The sequence below is a fragment of the Stegostoma tigrinum genome, chromosome 14, assembly GCF_030684315.1.
Source record: "Stegostoma tigrinum isolate sSteTig4 chromosome 14, sSteTig4.hap1, whole genome shotgun sequence".
NCBI classification, from domain to species: Eukaryota; Metazoa; Chordata; class Chondrichthyes; order Orectolobiformes; family Stegostomatidae; genus Stegostoma; species Stegostoma tigrinum.
The window spans coordinates 17,119,733-17,145,512 of NC_081367.1; the positions used below are offsets into that span (position 1 = coordinate 17,119,733).

The window sequence follows — 25,780 nt, forward strand, 5'->3', positions numbered from 1 at the left end:
TGCCCCCCACATTTTGATTAAAAATGGAAAAATCAGCCTCAGCAACTCTCTCATGATCTGAGGTGGGTTTGGGCTGAGGCTGTTTGTCAAAGCAAGGGAGAGAGTAATGTTAGATCCTATAAACCTTAAGAATTTATCATTCAACAAACTGTAATCTATTTTAGTTAAATTGAGAGAAGAGGATTTTTTAAAAGATCTTTGTAGTCATCCAGTGATGCAACATTAATACAAGCCAAAATGTTTCATAAATCTCTCTTAACTGAAGTCCAGTGTTTTTGACTAATCCGTTTTCTTTCCTACTAAACATCACCATAAACAATAAGATAAACAAAACGTTATCTTTCAGTTCGAGGCTGAGACCTGTTGCTGCACTGCTGCTACAATCTGTTTGGAAATAGTCACCTTCATAATACAATCATTTCACTGTCAGACTTTTATATAAACTAAGGTTTTCTGTTAACTTTGTAAATACTAGTTTATTTTTTCTAAAAACTTGTTGATATACAGAATCAACGATTTGGGCTGTATGAAAAGACAAGTCAGAGAAGTGAAAGGACAAGTGTGGATGGGGAAAATTTCAAAGTGTTGGGTAATTGAAGAAATAAAGTATGCTTTATCACAGCCAATATTAGCTGTATTGCAGTAAAAACCCCACTTTATTTTAAGTATATTTGTGTTAAATTTATTCAAAGATTCATTGTACCCTTTAGGCGCCTGTGTAAGTGAAATGATATTTGAAACTTGACTTTTGTATTCTTCTCAGGCATGCAGCTGTCCTTTGTACTGGAAAGCCCCCATGTTCATTTCTGCTGGTGGAGAACAGACAGGATTTGTGTCTGTACACTCTTTTGTAACGATGTGGAGAAAGTGAGTACTAGCCGTGTTCTGCATTTCACTACTGCAGTCACCAGTAGATATTATGCAAGGATATGTAAAGCTCACAGACATGGAAAATGCAACATCTTGCCTGTCTACAGCACTTCGCACAACCTCAAGAATTTCCCAAACCACATTATAGCCATCTGGGTACCTCTTTAAATTCTCACATAGAAATATGACATCCAACCTGAACACAGCAAGATCTTGAAACAACAATGAGAGTACTAGCCAGATTATCTGTTTAGGTGATGCGAGTTGAGATATAAGTGGAGGCCAGGATATTGGCAAAACTCCTCTGTTCTTCAAAAATTGCCAGGGAGCCATTTATGTTGATCTGAGAGAGAGCACATGGGACCCTGGTTTAAAGAGAGAATGGCATCTCTGCAAGTGCAGCACTCGCTGTGTCCTCTTTGAAGTATTAATCTGGATTATGTATTTATTTATCTCTCTGCAATGAGATTTGAGGTCATTATCTTCTAATTCTGAAGCAAGAAGCATGCCCGTGAGCCATTGTCAACAAAGTCTTTTTTTTCACCTATTTTATTTTGTTTTGTAGATAAGTCACCATTTTTACATTGTGGTGATTTGTCATTGAGATGAGGAAGTTGCCAAAATGTTGTTCAGAAAATGGAAGCAATCCTAAAAGAGTTTTTATTTCATTGCGGGTATCAAACTAATCCCTTCCAAAAAGCTTGCAGGCAGGTTCAGTTCTTGCAAGCTAGAGTGAAATTTATGTTTAGAAGGCATATGGTAAAAACAACTTTTCATTTATTAGCACCATTCACAGGAAGAAATACAGAAGAATAATCAAATAAAAATAGACTCCAAACCAAACAAGGCAGTATGTAGAGGGGTGACTATAATTTTGGCCAGAGGGAACTCCATACTGTTTTATTTGTAGCCTTTTGTGCATTCCCAATTTTATTTACTCTGTCATTGGCAGGCATGCTTTCAGCTAGCTCGTGACTGAAATTTCCTCCCTAAACACCTCTGCCTCCTAATTCTCTGTTCTCCTTTAATCTGATTATTCAAACTCTTTAACCAGGTTTTCAGTTACCTGACCTAATCTCTCCTTGTGCCAATTTTTCTGAAATTTTATTTGCAAACACTTCTGTGAAGCTGTTGGCTACATGTCAAAAGGTGCTGTCTAAATGAAAGGGGTTTTGAAATATAAGTCCAAGGAAGAAAAGGAAGTGATAAAGAGGAAGTGTCTAATGAGTGAAGTCTAAAAGCTTAGCTTTAGACAGTGGAAAGCACAACTACCAGTGATGTGGGGAAGGGGATACGCAAGAGACTTATACTATCTTGATTCTTGTTTTAGTTAATTGCTCTTTTTATCCCTAAGTGTGGCTTTACAGGACCTTCACAGCTGTCAGAGAGAGACTTTCTATCAGTTTAAACTGGATTGAAATCCCATCGTCAGGCAACAAACTGGCGATAATAAGTCCTGTGATCCAGGACAAGGAATCTTATGATCAAGAGGAAACTGTGGCATAGTGGTAAGGTAACTGGACTGCTAACTAAGAGGCCCAGGCTAATGTTCTGGGACAACTACAGAAAGTTGTGAACACAGCCCAGACCATTATGTGTAAGCCAGCCTTCTATCTGTTGATTTCATCTATACTTCTCAGTGCCGCTATAAGGCAGCCAGCATCACCAAAGACCCCTCCCACTCTGGCTGTAATCTTTTCCAATTTCTTCCATCAGACAGAAGTTACAAAAGCTTAAATGCACATAGCAACAGGTTCAAGTGCAGCTTCTTCCCTGCTGTTGTTAGACTTCTGAATGGACCTGTCAACTTTAAAGTCTAATGCTGATCTTGCTTTTCGTGAACCTTCTTTGCATTTGTATTCCTCGCTCTGTTCAATCACCTTTGGCCTTTGTATGGTATGATCTGCATGTGCTGCATGCAAAACAAAACTTTTCACTGTACTTAGGTGCATGTGAAAATAATAAATCAAGCCAAATCAAAATAAAATCATTGGTTCAAGTCCCAGCATGGCAGTTGGTGGGATTTAAATTCAGCTGATAATTCTGCAACTGAAAGCTAGCCTTGATACTGATGACTGTGAAGCTCCCATTGATTGTCCTAAAATCTGTCAGGTTCAATTCCAAGGAACGGCCACAATGTTGACCCACGTCCTAGAAACAGTAAAGGTTTTTTTAAAAGGTCTGTATTCCATTTAATCCTCCATTTACATCTGGAGACTTTCTTTCAAGGATTTCTTTTTGGTTTATTTTTCTTTTGATTTAGCTTTTAGTTCGTAAAATTTCCTTTCAAACCCCAGTGGATATAACATAAAACTCTTAGTACCTTAGTATGTTAAATTTATCAACGTTAACACTTAATTAGTCAAAGAATGAACAAATTTCACTTTATTTGAAAAGCTTCCTAACTGATAGTAGAGAGCAATTATTTCTACTCAGTTATGTATGCTTGGAACAGCCTTGAAGGCAGGCTCACAGACGCAGAGACAAAAGCTGAATTCTATAAGTGTAAATGTCAATTTCTTGGGGATTGAGTGACAGAAGGAGGATAAGATATGATAGGTCAAATGGCCTTTTCATATTCTTGGCTCTTGATATAAACATTTTCCACTGGGTTAATGAAACCATTAGGACTCTGAAAAACTGGTTACAATCTGTTGTCACCAAGCAGTGATGTACATACCACGCTTGTAATATGCCCTTAGCATGCCCTTCATATAGGTCAAAATGATCTAATAGCAATTTGAGAAGTTTAACATACTCTAAGGAGTACATAGTGAGGCAATGAAAGTGTTGTGAATTGTAATCTGTGTTGCTTAATGTAAGACAAACTACTTCGTATATTTTATAGACTAAGGTGTAAAGGCAAATTTTACTTGACACACTGGAGAATATGGAAATAAAACTTCCTTTTTACTTCTGGGACCTTATTTGATATTTTTCCTGGAGCTATAGGATAACTTTTGACTATCTGAAGGATGTCAGAGCTCCAACAGAGGTGAATTATACTTTAAATTAATCTTATACTATTAAGTGACTACAATTCTAAACTTCCATTTTGTTGAAATCCTCATTCAGACAACTTAAAAAGCTAAAATGAGAAATGCAAAAATTTACACTGGGGCAAGACAGCATTGTTAGATTTTTGAGGTTGACTTTAAGGCGTATAGTTTATGAGTAATGTAGACAAATTCATCTTATTAACTTTATCCAACCTAATTGGTGATAACAGCACAAAAGTGGAAAAACAAGTAAAGCTTCCATTTCTATAGTGGCCACTGGATGTCTTAATGAAGTGCTTTTTTTGAAGTACAGTATTCAATAGGCACACAGCAAGTTGCCACGAAAAGCTACATGTTAATTGTGTAAAAGATTTTTTTACTGGTGTTGATTTGAGGAATAGTTACTGACCCGGTCATCAGGAATAACTCCCCTGCTCCTCTTTCAAGTAATGCTTTGAGATTTTTCTCATCCACCCAACAAGGCTGATAGAGACACAATTTATCATCACTACTTCATTACATTTAATTTTGGTCACTGACACATCAATATTTAATGGAAAGAACTTGCGTTTATAAAATTTATTGTGACATTTGACAGTTTGAGAAGGAATCTATGAGGTGATTTGATACTGTTGTTTAAATTGATGAAGGAATAATTGAATCATAGCACAGAAGGAGGAAATTCAACCCATGGACCTATGCCAGTTCTTTAAAAGAGTTTTTAAAGTGGACATGCACACCTGTTCATTCCCGTGGGCCCTGCGGATGCGTTAGATGGAAACAGTTTGTCTTAATTAGTTGATCGATGTAGAAGGAGGACGTTAATATAAAATGAAATGAAAAAGATCTAAGGCAGGATCATTTGTTGATCTTTACAAATGCATGTGTTCTTTTGCTGTCCCTGAGTAATAAATGCAATGGATGTATCTTTCACAGAGTACTGCAGAGCTGCCATGATGATGCATCTAAGTTTGTTTATCTTCTTGCCAAACCAGGCTGTAACTATCTGGAACAGGAGGACTTCATCCCACTCCTGCAGGTCTGCACCCATTCTTTTCCACTGTTATGAATGTTTCAATACAATGTGCTATTTAACAAAGCCAATTATTTTCATGAATGTTTATGAACCTCTTTTTATTGTGTGTGGCTGGCTTAGAATACAGAAGGGACTGATATAATGGACATTGGGAGGATGGTTCTTCTTGAGAGGGTGATGATAATTAGCAGACACCGTACCAAAATAAGAGGTTCACCTTTTAGGATGAAATTGAGGAGACTGAGGTAGTTTGATAAGTGTTTTAAAAGGATGAAGGGATCATAGACCTAGCCAAGGTGGTGTTCCATTTCAATATGAGCAAAATGTCAATGGGGTAGTGAAGAATTTTTAATTTGACACTGATTGTCCAGTGCTTGATGAGGTTTCCACTGCCGGTAATATGCAATGGCAGTGAGAAGATTGTGAACTTTCCTCCTTATTTTTTTCACTGTTGTATTACCAGTACTCCCAGTCTGTCACCAAAAACGCATAGAATTAAGTCAAATATGTTTCCCTGTTTAAGTATAAAAATTATTGAAATGATAGCCAGAATGCGAACCATGGCTGTTGGAGCAGCAGACTGCCCAAAGGGAGTAGGAAGGAAAGTGTGACTTGTTAAGTGTTATGTTATTACAATAATTGAGAGGATGCATACCAGAACTGAGTCTTGCACGAGATGTAACCCGATGCCTGGGTTAAAAAACATCTTGAGTGTGCTTGAAAGGATATTGAGGAAAGAAGTATGGTATTCAGCCATTGTGGTCTGTAGTAGGATCAACATCATCGGAAAATTGATGCGAGATCCTATTCAGCAAGTACCAGGGGCTCTTTCTGCTGACAAAACAACCTCCAGGATTACATTCTCTAGATTATTACTTGAATGATCTGCAAGTGGAGAAGAGATATGTGGTAGAAAAGGTGCTTTGGGAATGAGATGTTGTATTTCATACTATACAGGCACAGCAAGGAACTGTTGCGTTGAGATGAGTTCTGTTCAAAACAGGCTGGGCCCATGAGCCAATGGAAAGAATAAATAAAGCTGTCACAAGTACTTTAATATGGCAAATTTTGGAGGGGTGCTCTTAGTTGGATAAGATAGTAAAAATAATAAGTCTAAAACAAATTAGACTAGAGTATTAGTCAGGAATAGTGCATTGGGCATTTTGGGTTTGGGGAAACCCAAAAAAATGAAAAACACATTATATTAGGAGACTGAAATGTGAGAGAAATAAGTGGAACAGTAACAATAGAGGAGAAAGATATGTGAGGGTGTACTACTGCAATGTGTTCTCTACACAAAGAGTAAAATAACAAATTTAATGAATGCAAATAAAGGAAGTGGTAGTATAAGTGGTAGTGTCACTGAGCAAATAATTCGGAGGCACAGGCCAATGATCTGGAGACATGGGTTCAAATCCTACTCAAAGTCAATTTAAAATCTGTAATTATCTTTTAAAGAAATAAAACGCAATTAATGTGGAAGTATTAAATTTTCTGTGAAGCATGGTTAAAAATTTAAACATGTCAGTTGGCCCTAACTATTTTTCTAGTGAATACAACTGACAAAGGTTATCAGAATATCAACAACAGATATTAAAAAAAGTCTAATGGAATCAGAGATAATGAGAACTGCAGATGCTGGAGAATCCAAGATAACAAAGTGTGGGGCTGGATGAACACAGCAGGCCAAAGTCTAATGGAATGCTGAGCTTTAGGGAGTAGAACACAAATGGTTAGAAGTCATGCCAGAGCTATTACAAAGCTTTGGTTAAACCATTGCTTGAGTACAGTGTTTAGTTCTGAATGCCATACCAAGTTCAGAGTATGGATATACGAGAATGATTCTGAATGATAAAGGTTAAATTATGTGGTAAGACAATTCAAACCTGAGGTGGCCTCTGGCCTATTCCCATTGCATGAGGATTGTATTCCTTAGAATTTAGATGATTACAGAGTGAATTGGTTAATGTTATTAAGGTATTAATATGATATGAGAGGGTGGATGGAGAACAACTATTTTCACTACTCAATGAATCTAGTTTTAAGTTTTTGATTGAAATGAGGAAACACTTCTATTATGATGTTACAGTGGCAAAAGCTCAAGATTTTCTTCTGTGAACAGTACTTGAAATGGAGTCAACTGGAGTATTTATTTTTAAAGCTGAGGTTGACAGATTTATGTTAAGACTAAAAGAAGAGCAGAAATAGGCAATGGGTCATCTCCGATTTGCTCTGCCATTCAATAATATTGTACTGATCTAGGATCCTCGTCCACTCTTCTGGCCCGTATTCCAGTATCTCTTTATTTCCCAAAAATCTAATTATCTCAATCTTGAATAAGCATCCACAGCTAATTGTGTTAGAAATCCAGATTCTCTGAGGAAAGAAATTTTCATTCATCTCGGCTTTAAATGATCAATCGCTTTTATTCCGAGAGTATGCTCCCTATTTCCTAGACTTGTCAGCCAGGGAAAAGTGTCTCTCAACATTAGCATTGTCATGCCCTCCCAAAATGTAACACACTACTGAAGAAATTAAGAGGCATGGGTCAATGACTCTATGGAATTAGTTCTCCAATCGTCCATGATATTATGGAATAATGGAACAGGTTCAAAATGCCACTCCTGTGTGTTCCAGATTTGTTCATAATGTGTTGAATTCAATTATTCAATCTCCAATTAAAATCATAAAGATGAGAAATCAACTAAAACAAGGGGAAGGCAAAATACTGAGAATGACTAGAAATATTAAATTTAAACAGAAATTGTTTTAAAGACTCAGCTAGTCAGGCAGCATCAGTAGGAAGAGAAACAGGGTAATGTTTCACACCAGTGACCACCCTGACAGTCATTGACCAGAAATAGTAACTCTTGTTTCTCTCTCCGTAGACCCTGCTTAACCTGCCCAGTGTTTGAAACAAAAGAAATAGTTTGCAAACTGAAATCAGCTTCCGCCTGGTATTTGCTCCTCTTGAACTGAGTTGATGTTGGGGCATGTGTTCAGTAGCCTGTTGGAAAAATAAGTTTCATAAAGCCTTTTTTTAAGTTTGCAGTTGGGATATGCATATTGCTAGCTAGTGAAGAAAGTGGTGGTGAGCTGCCACCTTGACCTGCTACAGTTGTTGGAATGTAGGGACACCCACGGTGCTATTAGGAAGGGAAAGAACGGCAATATAGTTTCAAGACAGGGTGATGTGTGACTTGAAAAGAAATTTCTATGTAGAAATGTCTCCATATATCTGCTGTCTTTATTCTTCTGGGTGGTAGAAGTCACTGGCTGATAAAAGAACCTGAGTTACTATGGTTCATCTTGTAGGTAGTGCAGATTGATGCCACTGTACATCAGTGGGGAAGTGCGTCAGTGTTGTGATTAAGGTGCCAGTCAAGTGGGCTGTATTATTCTGGATGGTGTCAAGCTTCTTGAGTGTTCATGGAGCTGCACCCATCCAGGCAAGTGAGGAATATTTGATCAAATTCCTAACTTGTAACTTATAGGTGATGATCAGGCTTTGGGAAGACTAGAGTTGAGTTATTGCAGAATTCCTAGCCTCGGACCTGTCCTTGTAGCCACAATATTTATATGGCTACTCCAGTTTAGTTTTTGTTTACAGGTAGTCCCCAGGATATTGATAGTGGGGGCAGATTTAGAGATGGTAATACTATTGAGATATATTAGTTTTGATTCTCCCTTGTTGGAAATGGGCATTGTCTGATACGGGTGTAGCGCGAGTGTTACTTGTCACTCATCAGTCTGAGCCTGGATGTTGTCCAGATATTTTTGCATATGGACAGAGACTGCTTCAGTTTTTGAGGTATCACGAATGCTAATAAACATTATGCAATTCTCTACAAACATCCCCATTTCTGACTTTATAAAGGAGGTTGGTCACTGATGAAGCAACTGAAGATGGCTGAGTCTAAGACACTATCCTGAGGAACTTGTGCAGAGATGTCCTGGAGCTGAGATGACTGACCTCCAACAAGCACAACCATCTTACTATGTGTCAGGTTTGACTCCAACCAGCAGAGAGGGTTTCTCCAATTCCCATTGACTAATTTTGAGCTCCTCGATATCATAGAATCTCTACAGTGTGGAAACAGGCCCTACGGCCCAAAAGGTCCATACCAACCCTCACAGCATCCCACCTAATCCACAGATGCCTGAACACGACAGACAATTTAGCATAGCCAATTTGCCTAGTCTGCACATCTTTGGACTGTGGGAGGAAACCAGAGCACCGGGAGGAAACCCACGCAGACACGGGGACAACGTGCAAACTCCACACAGACAGTTGCCGGAAGGTGGAATTGAATTCGGGTCTCTGGTGCTGTGAGGCAATGCTCAGTAGAATGCCGCCTTGATGTAAAAGGCAGTCACTCTCGTACCTTCACTGGAATTCAGCTTTTTTGTCCATGTTTGGTCCGAGAGTGTAATGAGGTCAGCAACTTAGTGGCCAGACATCTTCCAAACTGAGCATCGGTTCAGTTGTCCTCCTACACTTTGCCTATTGTATGTTTTCCTTTGTTCTCAGTTGACCTGCTTGTGACTGGTTATAAGTGTGATAGTTCAGATTTTGTTTAAGTGCCCCTTGATAGCACTGTCAACAATACCTTCCATGCTTTGCTAATGATCAAGAGTGAACTAATATTACAGAAATTAGCTGGAATCGATTTGTCCTGAACTTTGTGAACACAACATACCTGAGCAATTTTCCACATTGTTGGATAGATTCCAGTGTTGTAGCTGTACTGAAACGCTTTGGCCAGATCACAGCTAATTCTGGATCACATGTCGTCAGTATTAATGCCAGAATGCTGCCAGGGACCAGAGCCCTTGCTGTATCCAGTATCTACAGCTATTTCTTCATATCACAGGGAGGAGCTGGCATCTGTACTTCTGGGACGTCAGCAGGAGGCTGAGATGGATCACTCGCTCGGTACGTTTAGCTTCAGATGAATGTAAATGCTTCAGATTTAACTTTTGCAGATGTACTGGGCTCCTCCTTCTTTGAGAATGCAGATATTTGTGGACCCATCCTCCAGTGAATTGTTCAACTGTGCACCATCATTAATGACTGGAAGAGGCAGGGCGGCAGAGCTAGGGTCTGATCCGTTGCTACATGATATCAACATGGTCTATTGCCTGCTGCTTCTGCCATTTGGCATGCAATCCATTCTGTGCTGTAGAAGCATTTTTCAATGTGCCTGGTGCGGCTCTTGGCATACCCTCCTAAACTTCGCCTTTTGTATGTTTTCCTTTGTTCTCCATTGATCTGCCTGTGACTGCTTATAGGTGTGATAGCTCAGGAGCATAGCAAACTTTGAGCAGATAAATTATGGTATTGCGATGTGATTAAAGTTGAGTTATCACCTTCATTTATTGTTATCAAATATTAAATACCTGAGTTGAGTGTCTTGATTTAAATTTGTGGTCTGTGTTGAAACTACTTGTTGAATAAAATTGTTTTAAAAAGTAGGGGCAAATCAACTTTCAACTATGCATGAAATTGCTGTCTGCTCCTGTTACTCATTGGCTTTTGGGACTGCAAAATAAGAAACTGACATTCAAAAAGGATTGGTCTTTTAATAAATATAGCCTAAATTTAAGAAAAAGCTTAGCATGTATTTTAAGAAAATATTTAATACCTCTAATTCCAATGCATAAGCTAATTCAAATTCACGTCTTCATAACCTCACAAGGAATCGTATTCTAGTTGGGACACCGATTTAGATGTGATTTCCGAAGTACTTTGTTTACATGGGATGGCGATGTAAAGAATGCCAGCAGCAAAATTTGCCCAAAGTACTGCCCACAGTGACTGTCAATTTTAATGGGGCTCAGCTGAAATACACATTACCCAAAGAAAGTAGTAACATTATTGCCTTCGGCTATAGTTGACATTGTAGCAGTGACTGGAAGGTACTTTTAAAAGACGTTTGTAATAATTAAACGTTGTGAAGATGACTTAACCAGTTTGTTGATTGAAAAGTGGTAACAGTCTTCACATGTATTTAAATAAAGTGTAATCTTTAAGCTTTTGTAATATGTAGCTATTGCACGGAACTGCAAAATTATAAAGTCACTCCCCTGGGTTCAATGAAAACCATATTCCTGTCAATCCCTAGCACAGAAACTAACCTCCTCCATTGTATGCAATGCGGCGTTTTTTAGTATTTGTGATGATTTTCCAGAGCATTCTTTTATCCAGCTGAAGACAAGTATTTTTGGAGCAAAGATTTGATTTGATTAAATCTCTAAAGACCAACTGGTTGAAGAAGCAACATTTTGGGGTGTCAGTACAATATCCCACAGAGATGTGAAGTAAGCTTACACACGAAATTCTCAGCCAGACCATAGTAGGAACATAATAAACACTGAAAGAACTGGAGATACGGTAAATCAGGAACAAAAACAAAGTTGCTGGAAAAGCTCAGCAGGTCTGGCAGCATCTGTGAAGGAGAAAACAGAGTTAACGTTTCGGGTCCGGTGACCTTCCTCAGAACTGATGGTGGCTGGGAAAACATCACTTTATATGCAGAAGCCCGAAGAGAGAGAGAAAGGCACTTGGACAGACAAAGGAGTTGAAAACGATCAGGCTGGGAGGGTGAATAGTACTTCATGGGGACTGTTAGTGACTAACAACAGGGGGTGTGTAATGGCAGGCTATGTGGTAAAAAGGCCTGGTGTGTGGGATGGGGGTGCTGAGACATGGGAGAGTTTAGGCCCTAAAATTATTGAACTCCGTATTGAGTCCAGAGGGCTGTAGGGTCCCCAAGCGGAAAATGAGGTGTTGTTTGTCCAGCCTGTGTTGGGCTTCACTGGAACACCGCAGCAAGCCGGAGACACAGATGTTAGCCAGGGAGCAGGGTGGTGCATTGAAGTGGAAGGCAGCACGTAGTTCAGGGCCTTTTTTGCAAACAGAACATAGATGTTCTGTGAAGCATTTGCCAAGTCTATGCTTCATTTCCCCAATGTAGAGGAGACCACATTGTGAGCAGCAAATGCAGTAGACTAGATTCTTGGAAGTGCAGGTGAAGTGTTGCTTCACCTGGAAGGTATGTTTGGGCCCTTGGATACTGGGGAGGGAGGAGGTAAATGGGCAGGTGTTGCACCTTCGCCGGTTACAGGGGAAGGTGCCGTGGCGCTGTGGGGAGATGTTGAGGGTGAAGGAAGTATGGACCAAGGTGTCCCAGAGGGAACAGTCCCTGCGGAAGGCGGACAAGGGAGGGGAGGGGAATATGTGTCTGGTGGTGACATCTTGCTGGAGGTGGCAGAAATGGTGTCTGATGATCTTCCGCATGTGGCTGCTGGTGGGATGGTAGGTGAGGATGAGGGGAACTCTATACCTGTTGCGGGAGGGAAGGGAAGGGTGAGAGCAGGCAGAAGTGTGGGAGATGGGTTGGACCCGATTGAGGGCCCTGCCAACAGGGGAATCCTTGGCTGAGGAAGAATGTGGACATTTCAGAGGCTCCCTTGGCCTCATCTGAACATAAGCGACAGAGACAGAGGAACTGAGAGAATGGGGTGGAGTCTTTCCAGGAAGTGGGGTGTGAGAATGTATAGTCCAGGTAGCTGTGGGAGTTGGTGGATTTGTAATGCAAACATGATGCTGAAATTCATCTAACAGCTTCAAGTACTGGATATCAGAGCTACACAGGCTTTGAGGTAATGCCACATGTTGATGATTAGCTCGTCATTACATATTTTCTCAGTTGATAAATCTAGTATGACACCAGAGCAAGGTTTTGGAGGTTTGCTAGTGCCGTCGGTGAAGGCATTCCCCTACCCACGTAAGAAAATGAAATGCATAGCAAGAGACAATCTCATTATGATAATGTCACTGGACTTTCTTTAACTCGAGGGATGTACACGTAACTGGCAAATGCAGCAGGATTTATTGCCCATTCCTAATTGTCCTTGGAAAAAATGGTAGGGAGTTGCTTTCTTGCACCTTTTGCAGTGCATTTGGAGTAGCTGCACACCCCTCCATAATACAGTTAAGGAGGGAGTCCCAGGATATTGACCCAGTATATTGAAGTAAGTGTGAAATATTCGATGGGCCACATTTTATCCACACGGCAGGGACTCTATGATTCTGTGAGAGTGAGGGCCCATATATTTCAACCTGTTGTCTGTTAGTTCACTAATATGAGAGAATGAGGGTGTATGTGTTGTAAGCACTTCCTTGAATCATTATAAAAGAACTTTTAAATTGAATTTAACCCAGAAGTTCAATGAACATTTTCTCTCACTTATATGAGATTATGCAAGTCCTTCAACTTTCTAGGCATCACACACAATTAATTCATTCCCCATCTTAGGTGGAATTCAAACATTTTGATTTGCAGGAGCCACGTATTTTAGCTTATACTTTAAAATAAAAATCAATCAAGTTATGTAAACGTTTATTCTGATCAGAAGTGTTGTTCCTAATGTTTCAGTGCTTATTCTGCTGGGGGTTGGGGGGGAGGGGTGGAGGTGATTAAGCTGCCTGCACATGACCTGGGATGGGTTGCCACCTACTGTCTTGAGGAAGCAACTGAGTAAATTTGGGCACAAGCTAAAATGAAGGGATAAAAGATCTGTATGGGGTAAATCTTAGTGTTTTTGCTTGTTCCAAACTCAAACAGTGTAGACTTTTCATGCACAGGCATTCAATCAGAGCTTCTGGGCTTCCGACCAACCATGTTCATGTTGAACTTAGCCGCGTGCCTGTGGAAGCAGATGGACAGCAGAAAGAGCTTCGCTGTGCTGCTGTTACTGGTTAAAGGGCTGCAACAGCAATTTGAATGCTTGTGTTGTTATTTCAACAAAAAGCGTTGTGAACTAAAAGCAAAGTGGCAACAGTACCAGCAATCAAGTAGGTGCACTGCGTGGTCCAATTTAGGGATGCAGCAGCTGAGGTACTGCTGCGTAAATATGACCCTAGGAAGACTGCTGTATTTGGCACTCCAGGTTCTCCCCAGTTTAAAAGCCCCATGAAGATAAAGGCATGTCACAAATCTGTCTGAATTAGAAAGTCTCTCCAATATGCAAAATAAATAGGCCATCTGGAGACACTGCCAAGATAAGGATATACAATTGTTTCTATACTAAGTAATTGCTCTAAATATGCGTGGTACCAAAATTTCTTCGCATTCTGTTAATTTTTTTTTCCTGCTGTACCATGCAAAATATTCACATGATCGTTCTCATTGTTATTGTCCACAGCACCATTAGAAGTCTAGCACCCGTTCACGCTGCTGTTTATAATTCAACTTCATACCTCACTGATCATCTCAGAGTTTCCCACCTTTCAAACATATTCATTTACTGATACATTCAATGAACAGTATGACGCGTACTCGAGCATTATTACTGTGAGTGTTCTTGAAACTTAAAACACCTGAACAGCTATTCCTCCACTTCAGGAGAAGGTGGCTCATAACTGGAGGGAGAAGGGCCCCCAACTGAGGTAAACTGCAAAGTTTAATGACCTTATCCACCTTCAGTGAGGCATGTTGAAGAACATGGGGTGTTGAGAACACAGATGAGTCAGGTTGGCTGAAACTGCAGGTCTTGAATGAGTACCATCCTGCTGCTGCTCTACCTTTTCCATCTACTCACCTGTGACTCCTCACGTGGCCAAATGCGCAGGAACAACAGTGTCATCGTTTGAAGCCATGGGCAGAGTCTTCTAGCCTCCCCATTGGGACATTCGGAGGCAGGGAGGGCATTTAATCAGTGTCAGCTGATAACCCCACTTGCCTCCACCTCCATTTTTAAGTCCAGGGCAGGAAGCCCCATTGTCAGACTCAAGACCCTGCCTCTCATTGAGGCCTTGAGTGGACAGTCAATGATGACCACTGGTGCTAATCCAGATGTGAATAGGACAGTTGTCACGTGCCTTGAATGGCAAGTAAACCTGTGCAGGCTGTTGCTTGTCTGGTGCTCCATGCCTGATCAAGGGACCTAAGATCAGAAAAGGTGAGAACGCGGGAAATTTAGGGAAAACATGCATGAGCCGCACCCTGCCAAGTGATGCCAACTCTTTCTCCACATCGCCTATCCCACTGCCCTGCAAAACCCTCCACTTGTTGCTTAAGCTCTGGCCTATGCCTCTCTGCACCCATCGGCTTCCAGTGGATGTGGTTCCAAGAGCAGCCGCCATCTTGCCAAGGCGCTGCTGATCAAAACAGTTGCCAGCCTCTGGATACTAGCTCATGGCAGGTCAGCCCTCTGCCCTTATAGCGCTGATCCCGGGGAAGCTCCCACTGCCTCCCCCCACTGCTGGTATGTCAACTGCCTGATTGGGTTGTGATTCAGCAAGTGGCCTCCGGGTGGCAGGCGAGGCCATTATCATTTCCATAAGTTCTGCTACATTGGTACATTGCTGTCGTTCAGCTATTGTGAATGCTACAATCAGCTAACAGTTCCAAAGGTGAAGAGAAACCAGCAGCTGGCATTCTCTTTAAGCTGTTGTGAGCACTGGCACAGCAACATTTACCCTGGAGAACTCAAAGAATGAGTTGAGAGGGTTGTGAGGACTGATGGCCTTGGATAAAACAGGAAAGCAGTGCTAAGGAACATTTGATTTCTATCAAACCAAACCGCTCTCAATCCAGCAATAATATGAATGGTGATGGAATCCATCTGTTTTTCTTGACTGCGGGTTTATCATAAGATGCTTGGAAATGGCGATCAGCAGTAGCAGACATCCTTAATTCCAATTTAGAGTCTAATCACAATTAAGGTATCTGTCATGACTGTGTACACTGCTACAGTTGAATGATTGTAGTCTGGTATGCAGCAGATTGTCTGTCTCAGTGTGGAGCTGGAGGAGTGCAGCAGGCCAGGCAGCATCAGAGGAGCAGGAAAGTTGACATTTCAGGTCGGGACCCTTCTTCAGAAAGGTCGCGACCCAAAACATCAACTTTCCTACTCCTCTGATGCTGCCTGACCTGCTGTGTTCCTCCAGTTCCACATTGTGTTGTCTCTGACTCCAGCATCTGCAGTTTTTACTATCTCGGAGATTGTCTGTCTCAGTTGGTCATACCAGTAATCAAGAATGGATGTTAAATTTTTATCTTTCAAAGTCCTTTGCATCTCATTAACTACTTCGAAAATGTAGGTCAACATTGTCAGGCAAGAATCATAAATTATGGTCATCAGATAATCATTTTTCTTTGTTGATGGAACATTCAGACCAGATCAACAGGACAGCTGCCTTGCTTTTCTTCTCATTGTGTCCATGGAGTTGGATTGCACCCACCTGCATAGGGAAAGAGAGCCTGAGATAAGTGTCCAAAAGTCAGCCCCTTCACCAATGTAGCACTGAACTGAAGAGTCAACCCTAGATTTACATCATATTACCTTACAGCAATGATGCATCAAAAGGTTTTCCAATGATAAACCCCTCTATCTACTGCTGCAGGTAGAAGTATGCTGCACAATTCAGGAAAATTATCTGTGCCCACCTTCCTGCGGGCTGCGTTGTGCCTAGGATGGCCATGCGTCGACTAATGCAATAAAAGTCTCAGTGAAGATGGTATTAAATGGCTGTGTAAAAGTTCTCTGAAGTATATTCAGAGCTGGCCTTTCATTGCCTACTCACTACAGATACATTAACCAAACCTCCCACCTCATTTGTAAGAAGGCCCATAGGGTCTTGAGGACTTTCTTGGAAAACATCATCTTTGTTAGATATGACAGCTGTGACGGAAAGCCTGCTGATATGAAATTGTTCTATCTGTTACAGCACAGATTGTTCCATGAGGTGTTTCCTTGAAGTGAGCTTTTCTGTTCCGTTCTAAAATGTTGTAGTTTCTGTGATGTTAAGTGACAAAAGATTTTTTTTCGATTATCAGTTTGTTGCTTCTCCTTAATAATGTTATCTTGTTACCTGTTTCTTTTTCACTAGCACTATCAATCAAACTGTTCTCTCTCCTTCCCACCCCAAACCTATTAAATACATTGCAGAGTATTTTGAAGTAAATTATTTAGCACATCAACTCAGGAATGGTGTTTCTGGCTACTTGCACAAATGTGACCAGATATCCATCAGTTGGCATAGTGAAAGGCCTAGGACTACGCAACTGAGTCAGACATGTGATTGACCACTACAGCTAGCAGACCATTATCACTGGCTTTGGAGTGCTGTAATGTAGTTAAGTGAACTGTCTTCATAATGCCTTACTGAAAGATTACTTAACTGCAGCGCCAGTTAGCAGATCGTCTTCCACAGTGTTGCTGTGAAGTGTGTTAAATAAAACTCTGTGGACTGGTAGAATTTTCCACTGATCATATTACAGCACATTGCAAAGAGCAGGCTGTTCAGCTTTTGCTGGAACGGGCATAAACCATTCCGAATTACCAAAATATTTATCACATTCCAGTCAGTACACCCTTATGTCGTTGTATCGTGTTAATGACAGAAACATTAAATAAAAAGGACAGCATGCTGTGATTAAAAAGGAAATTAGAATGTTGATACTGAATTTTGTTTGAATCTAAATCATTCAGATTGGGTGATTTTAAAGCAGTTGTTCGTTGTTTTCAATTTAGATTTCAGATGACACATGCTGGTCGGATTTGGCAAGTGCAACTTCAGTAAATTGTCCTCTTGTCTTTCTATTCCCAGAACTTGGATATCCGGGTCCTATTTTAGAGTTAAAGGATACGAGCACCTTTATGCTAGGCCTATGCCACGAATTCTCTAAAGTTCACCCATTAAACAAGCAAGAGCCACGCAGACAATTTTCCCTCTTCATTGCTGAGCAGTTTCTCAACTCTGTAGAGCAATTCTCAGCAGCAACACAGCTAAAAACGAGAAGTCACAAGAGACCCAGGATATGAACCTATGTTTTGTTACTTCCTGACAAAATAATGGATCTTCAGTTTCTCATGCCAGTTTGCTATCTTTAGCATCAGACTATTGTCACAACTCTCTGTCTGAACCAGCAATGATACAGTCATAATATGCTTACCTTTCTGAACTAGCAATCAAGAAGATAGGACCACTGACCTAGAGATCCACATTCAAATCCCATCGTGGCAGCTAGAGAAATTAAGTATTGTTGATCAAATAAATATGGAGTTTATTTTAGAAGTGAGATCAGTATGGTGACCAGGGAATTATCAATTTGGAACATTCACACCAACAGTATCCTCTCTCTTTCATGGCACTACCTCTGTAATTAATGGGAAACATTCAGAATAGATGCTGCAGCATATAAAGCACTGTGATCTATCATCAGCGGTAGCAGTAGAAATATATCTCGCTGCAACCTGCAAAGACGAAGCCCAGCATATCGCTCGCTCTGCTCACCTGCCAAGGAACTAACCCTGGCTCAATGATTAGTTTGAAAGAGCATGTCAGAAGCTGTACAAGGCATTTCTAAAAATGAAGTGCCAACTTTGTGAAGCTATAGCTTCGGATTATGTGCATTCTTTAGGCAGATCCAGGTATTTCCACAGCCAACACATCAGATCAAAGCTCTGTAGTCCTGCCATGTTTTCTTATGAATCATAGTGGACAATTATCAACTGACACGAGGAGGAGGATCTTAATGGTGGAGTCCATCACAACTGTGCAAATGAGGCTGATACTTTTAATCATTTTAATCCAGAAGCACCAAGTGGATGATTATCCTCTAAAGGCCCAGAAGTCAGTTTTCAGCCGATTCAGTTTACTCCATATGACATTATGAAACTGCCGAAGTCACTGGTCGCTGATTTGTGGCCCAGATCTAACCATGCCTCTGGCCAAGCTTTTCCAATACAGCTACACATTGGCATCTACGTGACCCCATGTGGAAAAATGCAAATATCTGGCCTGCCCACCAAAATCAGGACAAATTTAAACCAGTTGATTATCACACCATCTGCCGACACTTTGATTAACAACAACATGGTATAAGAATTCAACAGTACAATGAAATGGCACCTAGTTATCTGTTCACCTGTACTCCATTTCAGTTCTGCTAGAATTTAGGGCTGATATGGTGGCTCAGTGGTTAGCACTGCTGCCTCACAGCGTCAGGGGCCCGGGTTCCGTTCCAGCCTGCGGTTACTGTTTGCGTGGAGTTTGCGCAGTCTCCCCTGTGTCTGCAAGGGTTTGCTCCGGTTTCCTCCCACAGTCCAAAGATGTGCAGAGTAGATGGATTGGCCATGCTATAGTGCCCAGCGATGTTTAGGTTAGGTGGGTTAGACGTGGGAAATCAGGGGTAGGATAATGGGTCTGGGTGGGATGCTCTTCAGAGGGGCGGTGTGGACTTGTTGGGCCTGTTTCCACGCTGCAGAGTTTCTGTGATTCTGTGAACAACTCAGCTCTGGACCTCACTGTAATTTTCATCCAAAACTGAAATGTGAGTCCCTGTCCTTGACATCAAGACAACAGTGGGCAGAGTGTAGCATAAAAGTATCCCAGTAAAGTCAATAAGCTAGGGGAGAAAACAGTTGGTCCATCTGAGGCCCAGAATAATTCTGCAGGAATCCTTTGCCATAATTTCCGAGAACCAGCTTTCTTCAGGTGCTTCATCAATAAGCTTCCCTCTATCACAAGGTTAGAAATGAAGATGCACATTGATAAGTATTCAGTTCCATTAGAAACTCTACATATAATAAAGAAGGCAGCGTAAATCGGCAGCATCTGTTCTGGATAACAATATAGCTTGGCTGATAAGGGGCAAGTAATATTCATCAAGGGTAATGACCACCTCCAACAGAGGGTCTAACTATCTCCCAATGACATTTAATCGTTGCCATCATTCAAGAAGCATGACACCATCCAAGGAAAACCAGCCACTTGATTGGCTCCCCACCAGTAGCTTAATAGTTCAGCCTATCCACCACCAGCATACAGCCTCCATATTCTATGCCGTCTTAAGGAAGCATTGTAGCAACTTTCCAAGTCTACTTTGACAGTGGTCACAAACCTGAAACCGCCACCCTCTAGACAGACAAAGACAGAGTAATACACCACCCTGACTTTGAATTATATTATTATTCTGACATTAACAATACATTAAAAACCTCAAAATTCCTCTCTAACAACACCGTGGGAATACTTACACTAGATAGGCTGCAACAATTCATGGAACTGATTGACTACCACCTTCTTAAGGGCAGGTGGCCATGGAAACGACGTTAGCCCTCCCTGTAATTCCAACACCCCAGGAATGAATAAAAATAAAGCTGTGTTGAAAATACTGTCAGAATGTAGGGAGTTCTGGCCTGTGTGCATGATAACTCTGTCGGAACTCTCAGGCAGCCTGGGACACCCACCCAGGTCCCTGGTTCTGACACTGCACTTAGGTTAGTGCAGGTGAAATAATAAATGAGGAGGCAGTGTTTTGGGGCAAAAAAATCTCTGCATTTATTAAATATAAAGGTGCATATCTCACAAGAAATAAAAAGGCAAAAGTAATAAGCAGGGAAATAGGTGAATAAATTACAAGAGATAAAAGAAATGCAAAACAGTGAAACTGACGTTATCGGTTATTAAATATTAACACAGGCTAATTACTATTATAAACTAAACAGTAGTTTAAGCACAGACACTTTAATCAGACTTCCTGACCTTGGAGTGCCCTGCACGATCACCAACCCACCTTCCCCTCCCTGCAAGCTAGGTTGGATACCTTTGGGCCTCAAGCACAACAAGCTCACCACTGAGGATAAATGCATTTTGAATTACAGCTGGCCATTGCCTCTTGCCATAGCCGATGCTTAGCTGAAGACTTTGGATGGTGTAGGTTTTCAGTCTGGGCTGAGTCTGCTAATGCAGTAGGACGTGTTGTGAATGTATTGAATCAGTACTTTGGTTTTGTTCCTTTTTGGTGGGTTTTGCGAACAGTTTTTAATCTCAGGATGTGTCTGAGGCCTTGTGGTGGTGGTAGGGTCATTGGTTCTCAGAGGTCATTGGTTGTTCAGTCTGCAGGTCATGACCGGTCATTGGATGTTGGAGATGGCTGTAGCTCGGTGCACTGGCTGTCTGGATCCCTTTTGTTAGTAGCTGCGGAAAATAACTCTTGCTGCTCTCTATTTCCCTTTTCTGTCTCTCCAGCTGAGAAAATTATACTAAATTGCAGATCTGTTGGCACCAAGTCAGGCTTTCACAAGAGTATTACTGTTTCCCTTCTGGAGGTGAATTAGTTTCCTGATCCTTAGTGTAGGTGTAAATATCTTTCAATCTGAGGTGAATAGGTTTCCTGATTTGTTCAAAGTAAGTGTAAATGTATTTCGATTGCGTGGAATGCCTGGTGTTTTCTGTGAATGAATATTTATTGAAGTTAAATGCCTTAGCACACTGAAGAGTCCAAGATATCTAAAGCTGTTGTCTTGGGTTTATTTTTCCTTCAGGGCTGAGGCATGGGTAGGATTTTGAACTGAACCATGGTTCCAGGCAGCTATCCCTGTGATTGTGTATTCTACAGCATAGCCCATCTGCCCTTTTTTTGTTTTAAACATTCTGTTAAAAGTCCCAAGGTTTTTGATCCAGTATTCTAAATGACAGGGATTTTTGCTCACTCCAACAGAATAATCCATGATTTCATTTGTCTGGTGTGCAGATACATAGATCCCTTAAAATGGCCACCCAAGTGGACAGGGTTGTTAAGAAAGCATATGGTGTTTTGGCTTTCATTAACAGGGGGATTGAGTTTAAGAGTCGTGAGATCTTGTTGCAGCTCTATAAAACTTTGGTTAGACCGCACTTGGAATACTGCGTCCAGTTCTGGGCGCCCTATTATAGGAAAGATGTGGATGCTTTGGAGAGGGTTCAGAGGAGGTTTACCAGGATGCTGCCTGGACTGGAGGGCTTATCTTATGAAGAGAGGTTAACTGAGCTCGGTCTCTTTTCATTGGAGAAAAGGAGGAGGAGAGGGGACCTAATTGAGGTATACAAGATAATGAGAGGCATAGATAGAGTTGATAGCCAGAGACTATTTCCCAGGGCGGAAATGGCTAGCACGAGGGGTCATAGTTTTAAGCTGGCTGGTGGAAAGTATAGAGGGGATGTCAGAGGCAGGTTCTTTACGCAGAGAGTTGTGAGAGCATGGAATGCGTTGCCAGCAGCAGTTGTGGAAGCAAGGTCATTGGGGTCATTTAAGAGACTGCTGGACATGTATATGGTCACAGAAATTTGAGGGTGCATACATGAGGATCAATGGTCGGCACAACATTGTGGGCTGAAGGGCCTGTTCTGTGCTGTACTGTTCTCTGTTCTATGTTCTAAAGTGGAGCATTCAGAAATGGAACAGGATTGGAACCCAAATATTGGATTCAGTTATTGATGGCAACCAAATATATAATTACGAGCACCTTAACCATGACATTGTCAGAACAAATGGGTTCTCCTCCTTCATAATAAAATGTGAGGCTGGATGAACACAGCAGGCCCAGCAGCATCTCAGGAGCACAAAAGCTGATGTTTCGGGCCTAGACCCTTCATCAGAGAGGGGGATGGGGTGAGGGTTCTGGATAAATAGGGAGAGAGGGGGAGGCAGACCGAAGATGTAGAGTAAAGAAGATAGGTGGAGAGGAGAGTATAGGTGGGGAGGAAGGGAGGGGATAGGTCAGTCCAGGGAAGACGGACAGGTCAAGGAGGTGGGATGAGGTTAGTAGGTAGGAGATGGAGGTGCGGCTTGGGGTGGGAGGAAGGCATGGGTGAGAGGAAGAACAGGTTAGGGAGGCAGAGACAGGTTGGACTGGTTTTGGGATGCAGTGGGTGGAGGGGAAGAGCTGGGCTGGTTGTGTGGTGCAGTGGGGGGGAGGGGACGAACTGGGCTGGCTTTGGGATGCAGTGGGGGAAGGAGAGATTTTGAAGCTGGTGAAGTCCACATTGATACCATTGGGCTGCAAGATTCCCAAGCGGAATATGAGTTGCTGTTCCTGCAACCTTCGGGTGGCATCATTGTGGCACTGCAGGAAGCCCATGATGGACATGTCATCTAAAGAATGGGAGGGGGAGTGGAAATGGTTTGCGACTGGGAGGTGCAGTTGTTTATTGCGAACCGAGCAGAGGTGTTCTGCAAAGCGGTCCCCAAGCCTCCGCTTGGTTTCCCCAATGTAGAGGAAGCCACGCCAGAGGAGAGTATGGATGGGGAGGTAGGGAGGGGATAGGTCAGTCTGGGGAGGACGGACAGGTCAAGGGGGCGGGATGAGGTTAGTAGGTAGGAAATGGAGGTGCGGCTCGAGGTGGGAGGAGGGGACAGGTGAGAGGAAGAACAGGTTAGGCAGGAGGGGACGAACTGGGCTGGTTTTGGGATGCATTTGGGGGAGGGGAGATTTTGAAGCTGATGAAATCCACATTGATACCATTGGGCTACAGGGTCCCGAGCAGAATTTGAGTTGCTGTTTCTGCAACCTACGGGTGGCATCATTATGGCACTGCAGGAGGCCCAGGATGGACATGTCATCTCAGGAATGGGTTAGTGTGGTTAGTAAGTTTGCAGATGACACTAAAATTGGAGGTACAGTGGATAGCAAAGAAGTTTACCTTAGAGTACGACAGGATCTTGATCAGATGGACCAAGGAGTTGCAGACGGTGTTTAATATAGATAAATGTGAGGTGTTGCATTTTGAAAAAGCAAATCAGGGCAGCACAGGTACACTTAATGTTAAGGTCCTGGGGAGTATTGCTGAACAAAGAAACCGTGGAGAGCAGGTTCATAGTTCCTTGAAAGTGGAGTCACAGATACACAGGATAGTGAAGAAAGTGTTTAATAAGCTTGCCTTTATTGGTCAGTGCATTGAGTTATAGGAGTTAGGAGGGCACGCTGCAGCTGTACGGGACAATGGTTCGGCCACTTTTGGAGTATTACATGCAATTCTGGCCTCCCTCCAATAGGAAAGGATGTTGTGAAACTAGAAGGGATTCAGAAAAGATTTACAAGGATGTTGCCGGGGTTGGAGAATTTGAGCTATAGGGAGAGGCTGAATAGGCTGGTGCTGTTTTCCCTGGTGTGTTGGAGGGTGAGGGGGGTGACCTTATAGAGGTTTATTAAATTATCAGCGTATTGGATAGGGTAAATAGACAAGGTGTTTTCCCCTGGGTGGGGGAGTCCAAAGCTAGAGGGCATAGGTTTAAGGTGAGAGGGGAAAGATATTAAAGGGACCTAAGATGCAATTTTTTCATGTATAGGGTGGTGTGAGTATGGAATGAGCTGCCAGAGGAAGTGGTGGAGGCTGGTACAATGAAAAAGGCATCTCGATGGGTATATGAACAGGCAGGGTTCAGAGGGATATGGGTCAAATGCTGGCAAATGGGGTTAGATTTATTCAGGGTATGTGGTTGGCATGGATGAGTTAGACCGAAGGGTCTGTTTCAGTGCTATATATCTCTATGAGTGAGAGTGAGAGCAAGAATATGGAACTCTCATTCACACAATTTGTTACAGGATTAACTGGAGCTTTCCTAACTCAAATCGCTGGATACTTATCTGTTGAAGGCATCAAGAGATAAGTCACAAAGGCAAATAGCTTGATTGAAGTGCAAATCAGCCTTGGGCATTCAAGCAAGGGTAGTTACTGGCCTATTCCTCCACCTTTCCCAGTGCTGTGGAGGCATTGGTAATGTTGCAAGGTGGACCATATCTAGGTGTAAAAGCTAACTCCATTTATTTTAAAATATATTTCCCAGGATATCGTGGATACACATCCAGGTCTAACGTTTTTGAAGGATGCACCAGAATTCCATTCACGCTACATTACCACGGTAAGATCACATTGGAGAGGTGGATGTTACAATCACGGTCTTTAAGCTGGGACTCCTACATCTAAGGGAAATCCCTGTGGGAATCTGAAATCTCAGAATTATCAGGCATCTCTGTCTCTCTGTGTCTCTCTCTCTCTCTCCCCCCTGCCCCCCTCTCTCTCTCTCTCTCGCACACACACACACACACACACACACAAAAGTAGTTTGCAACAGTGGCCATGCTTTGATATCTTTGGTTACTGGACACTAAGCTCCTGAGAAAAGTGGCAATGTTTGCAGTAGATTACTCCACACCTTCATCCAGAAAATTTGGAAAGCTACTGTTGGAATGTCCTATGAGAACAGGCAGCTGTGAAATAGTTCCTGCATGCTGAAGTCTAGTCTATGGGTTTTTTTTTAATTCTTCTGTCACTTTACAATACAGCTAGTCTATGCTTTGGAAACAGCCATTGTGCAGAGAGATTTGAAAGGAATATTAATGATTCAATGGGGAGATTTTAGTCAGAAATAACTTTTAAGCATTCCGCATGTGTGGACTTAAGGGTGGACAGTCACAATGTATTTGCTGATGGCTTATTCACTTTAAATATATAAACGATGACACAGTGGTTAAAGTAGGTTTACATCATTTTGTGACCTTTGTTTGCCAACTTGGTGAAAATGATGATATTGTGATGCTGGCACTTTTCAATCTCTTTCCATAACATCTGCAGGAATTTTTATGAGAGTAATCCCAAATTCCCTGAAGGTAGCACAACTGGAACATTGCCACTGTCAAAGAGTTTTGACTCTCTCATGCCTAGAAAGAAAGAGAGCTTGTGGGTTGAGATTCATTCTTCCGATATGTGTATCTGCTGTCCCAGGACAATCATTTTAATTTTAAAAATGACCAATAGCTTATTTTCTTTTAGTCAATACGTCGCTGTGAGTCTAAATTCAGTCACTCATTGTGGATCCAAAATACAAGGCACCAAGTGGTACAAATTCAAACAGCAACTCAATAGAGTTGCCAGTTTTCACGAGACTGCCCACATTATGCCCTTGACCAGAAGAGATTGTAGGAAGGTCACAGCAAAGTGAAAAACCATTCAGCCCATCAGGTCTTTGTAGGCTGTCCATGAGGGCACACTAAAATCCCTGCTCTTTCCACGTAGCCCTGCATTTTTGTTCCTTGCATG

The 25,780-nt window shown here is 41.9% G+C and overlaps 1 protein-coding gene across 6 annotated transcripts in view; it reads left to right on the top strand.

The window, feature by feature from the left end:
• Nucleotides 1–25,780, top strand: part of ppp2r3a (protein phosphatase 2, regulatory subunit B'', alpha) — a 307,995-nt gene that overhangs the window by 255,964 nt on the left and 26,251 nt on the right. For all 6 annotated transcript variants that reach the window (XM_048542153.2, XM_048542157.2, XM_048542154.2 and 3 more), the window contains 3 exons: nt 764–867; nt 4,806–4,908; nt 24,528–24,602. In XM_048542153.2, coding sequence (XP_048398110.1) covers nt 764–867; nt 4,806–4,908; nt 24,528–24,602 — 282 coding nt within the window. The remainder of the gene's footprint in view (nt 1–763; nt 868–4,805; nt 4,909–24,527; nt 24,603–25,780) is intronic.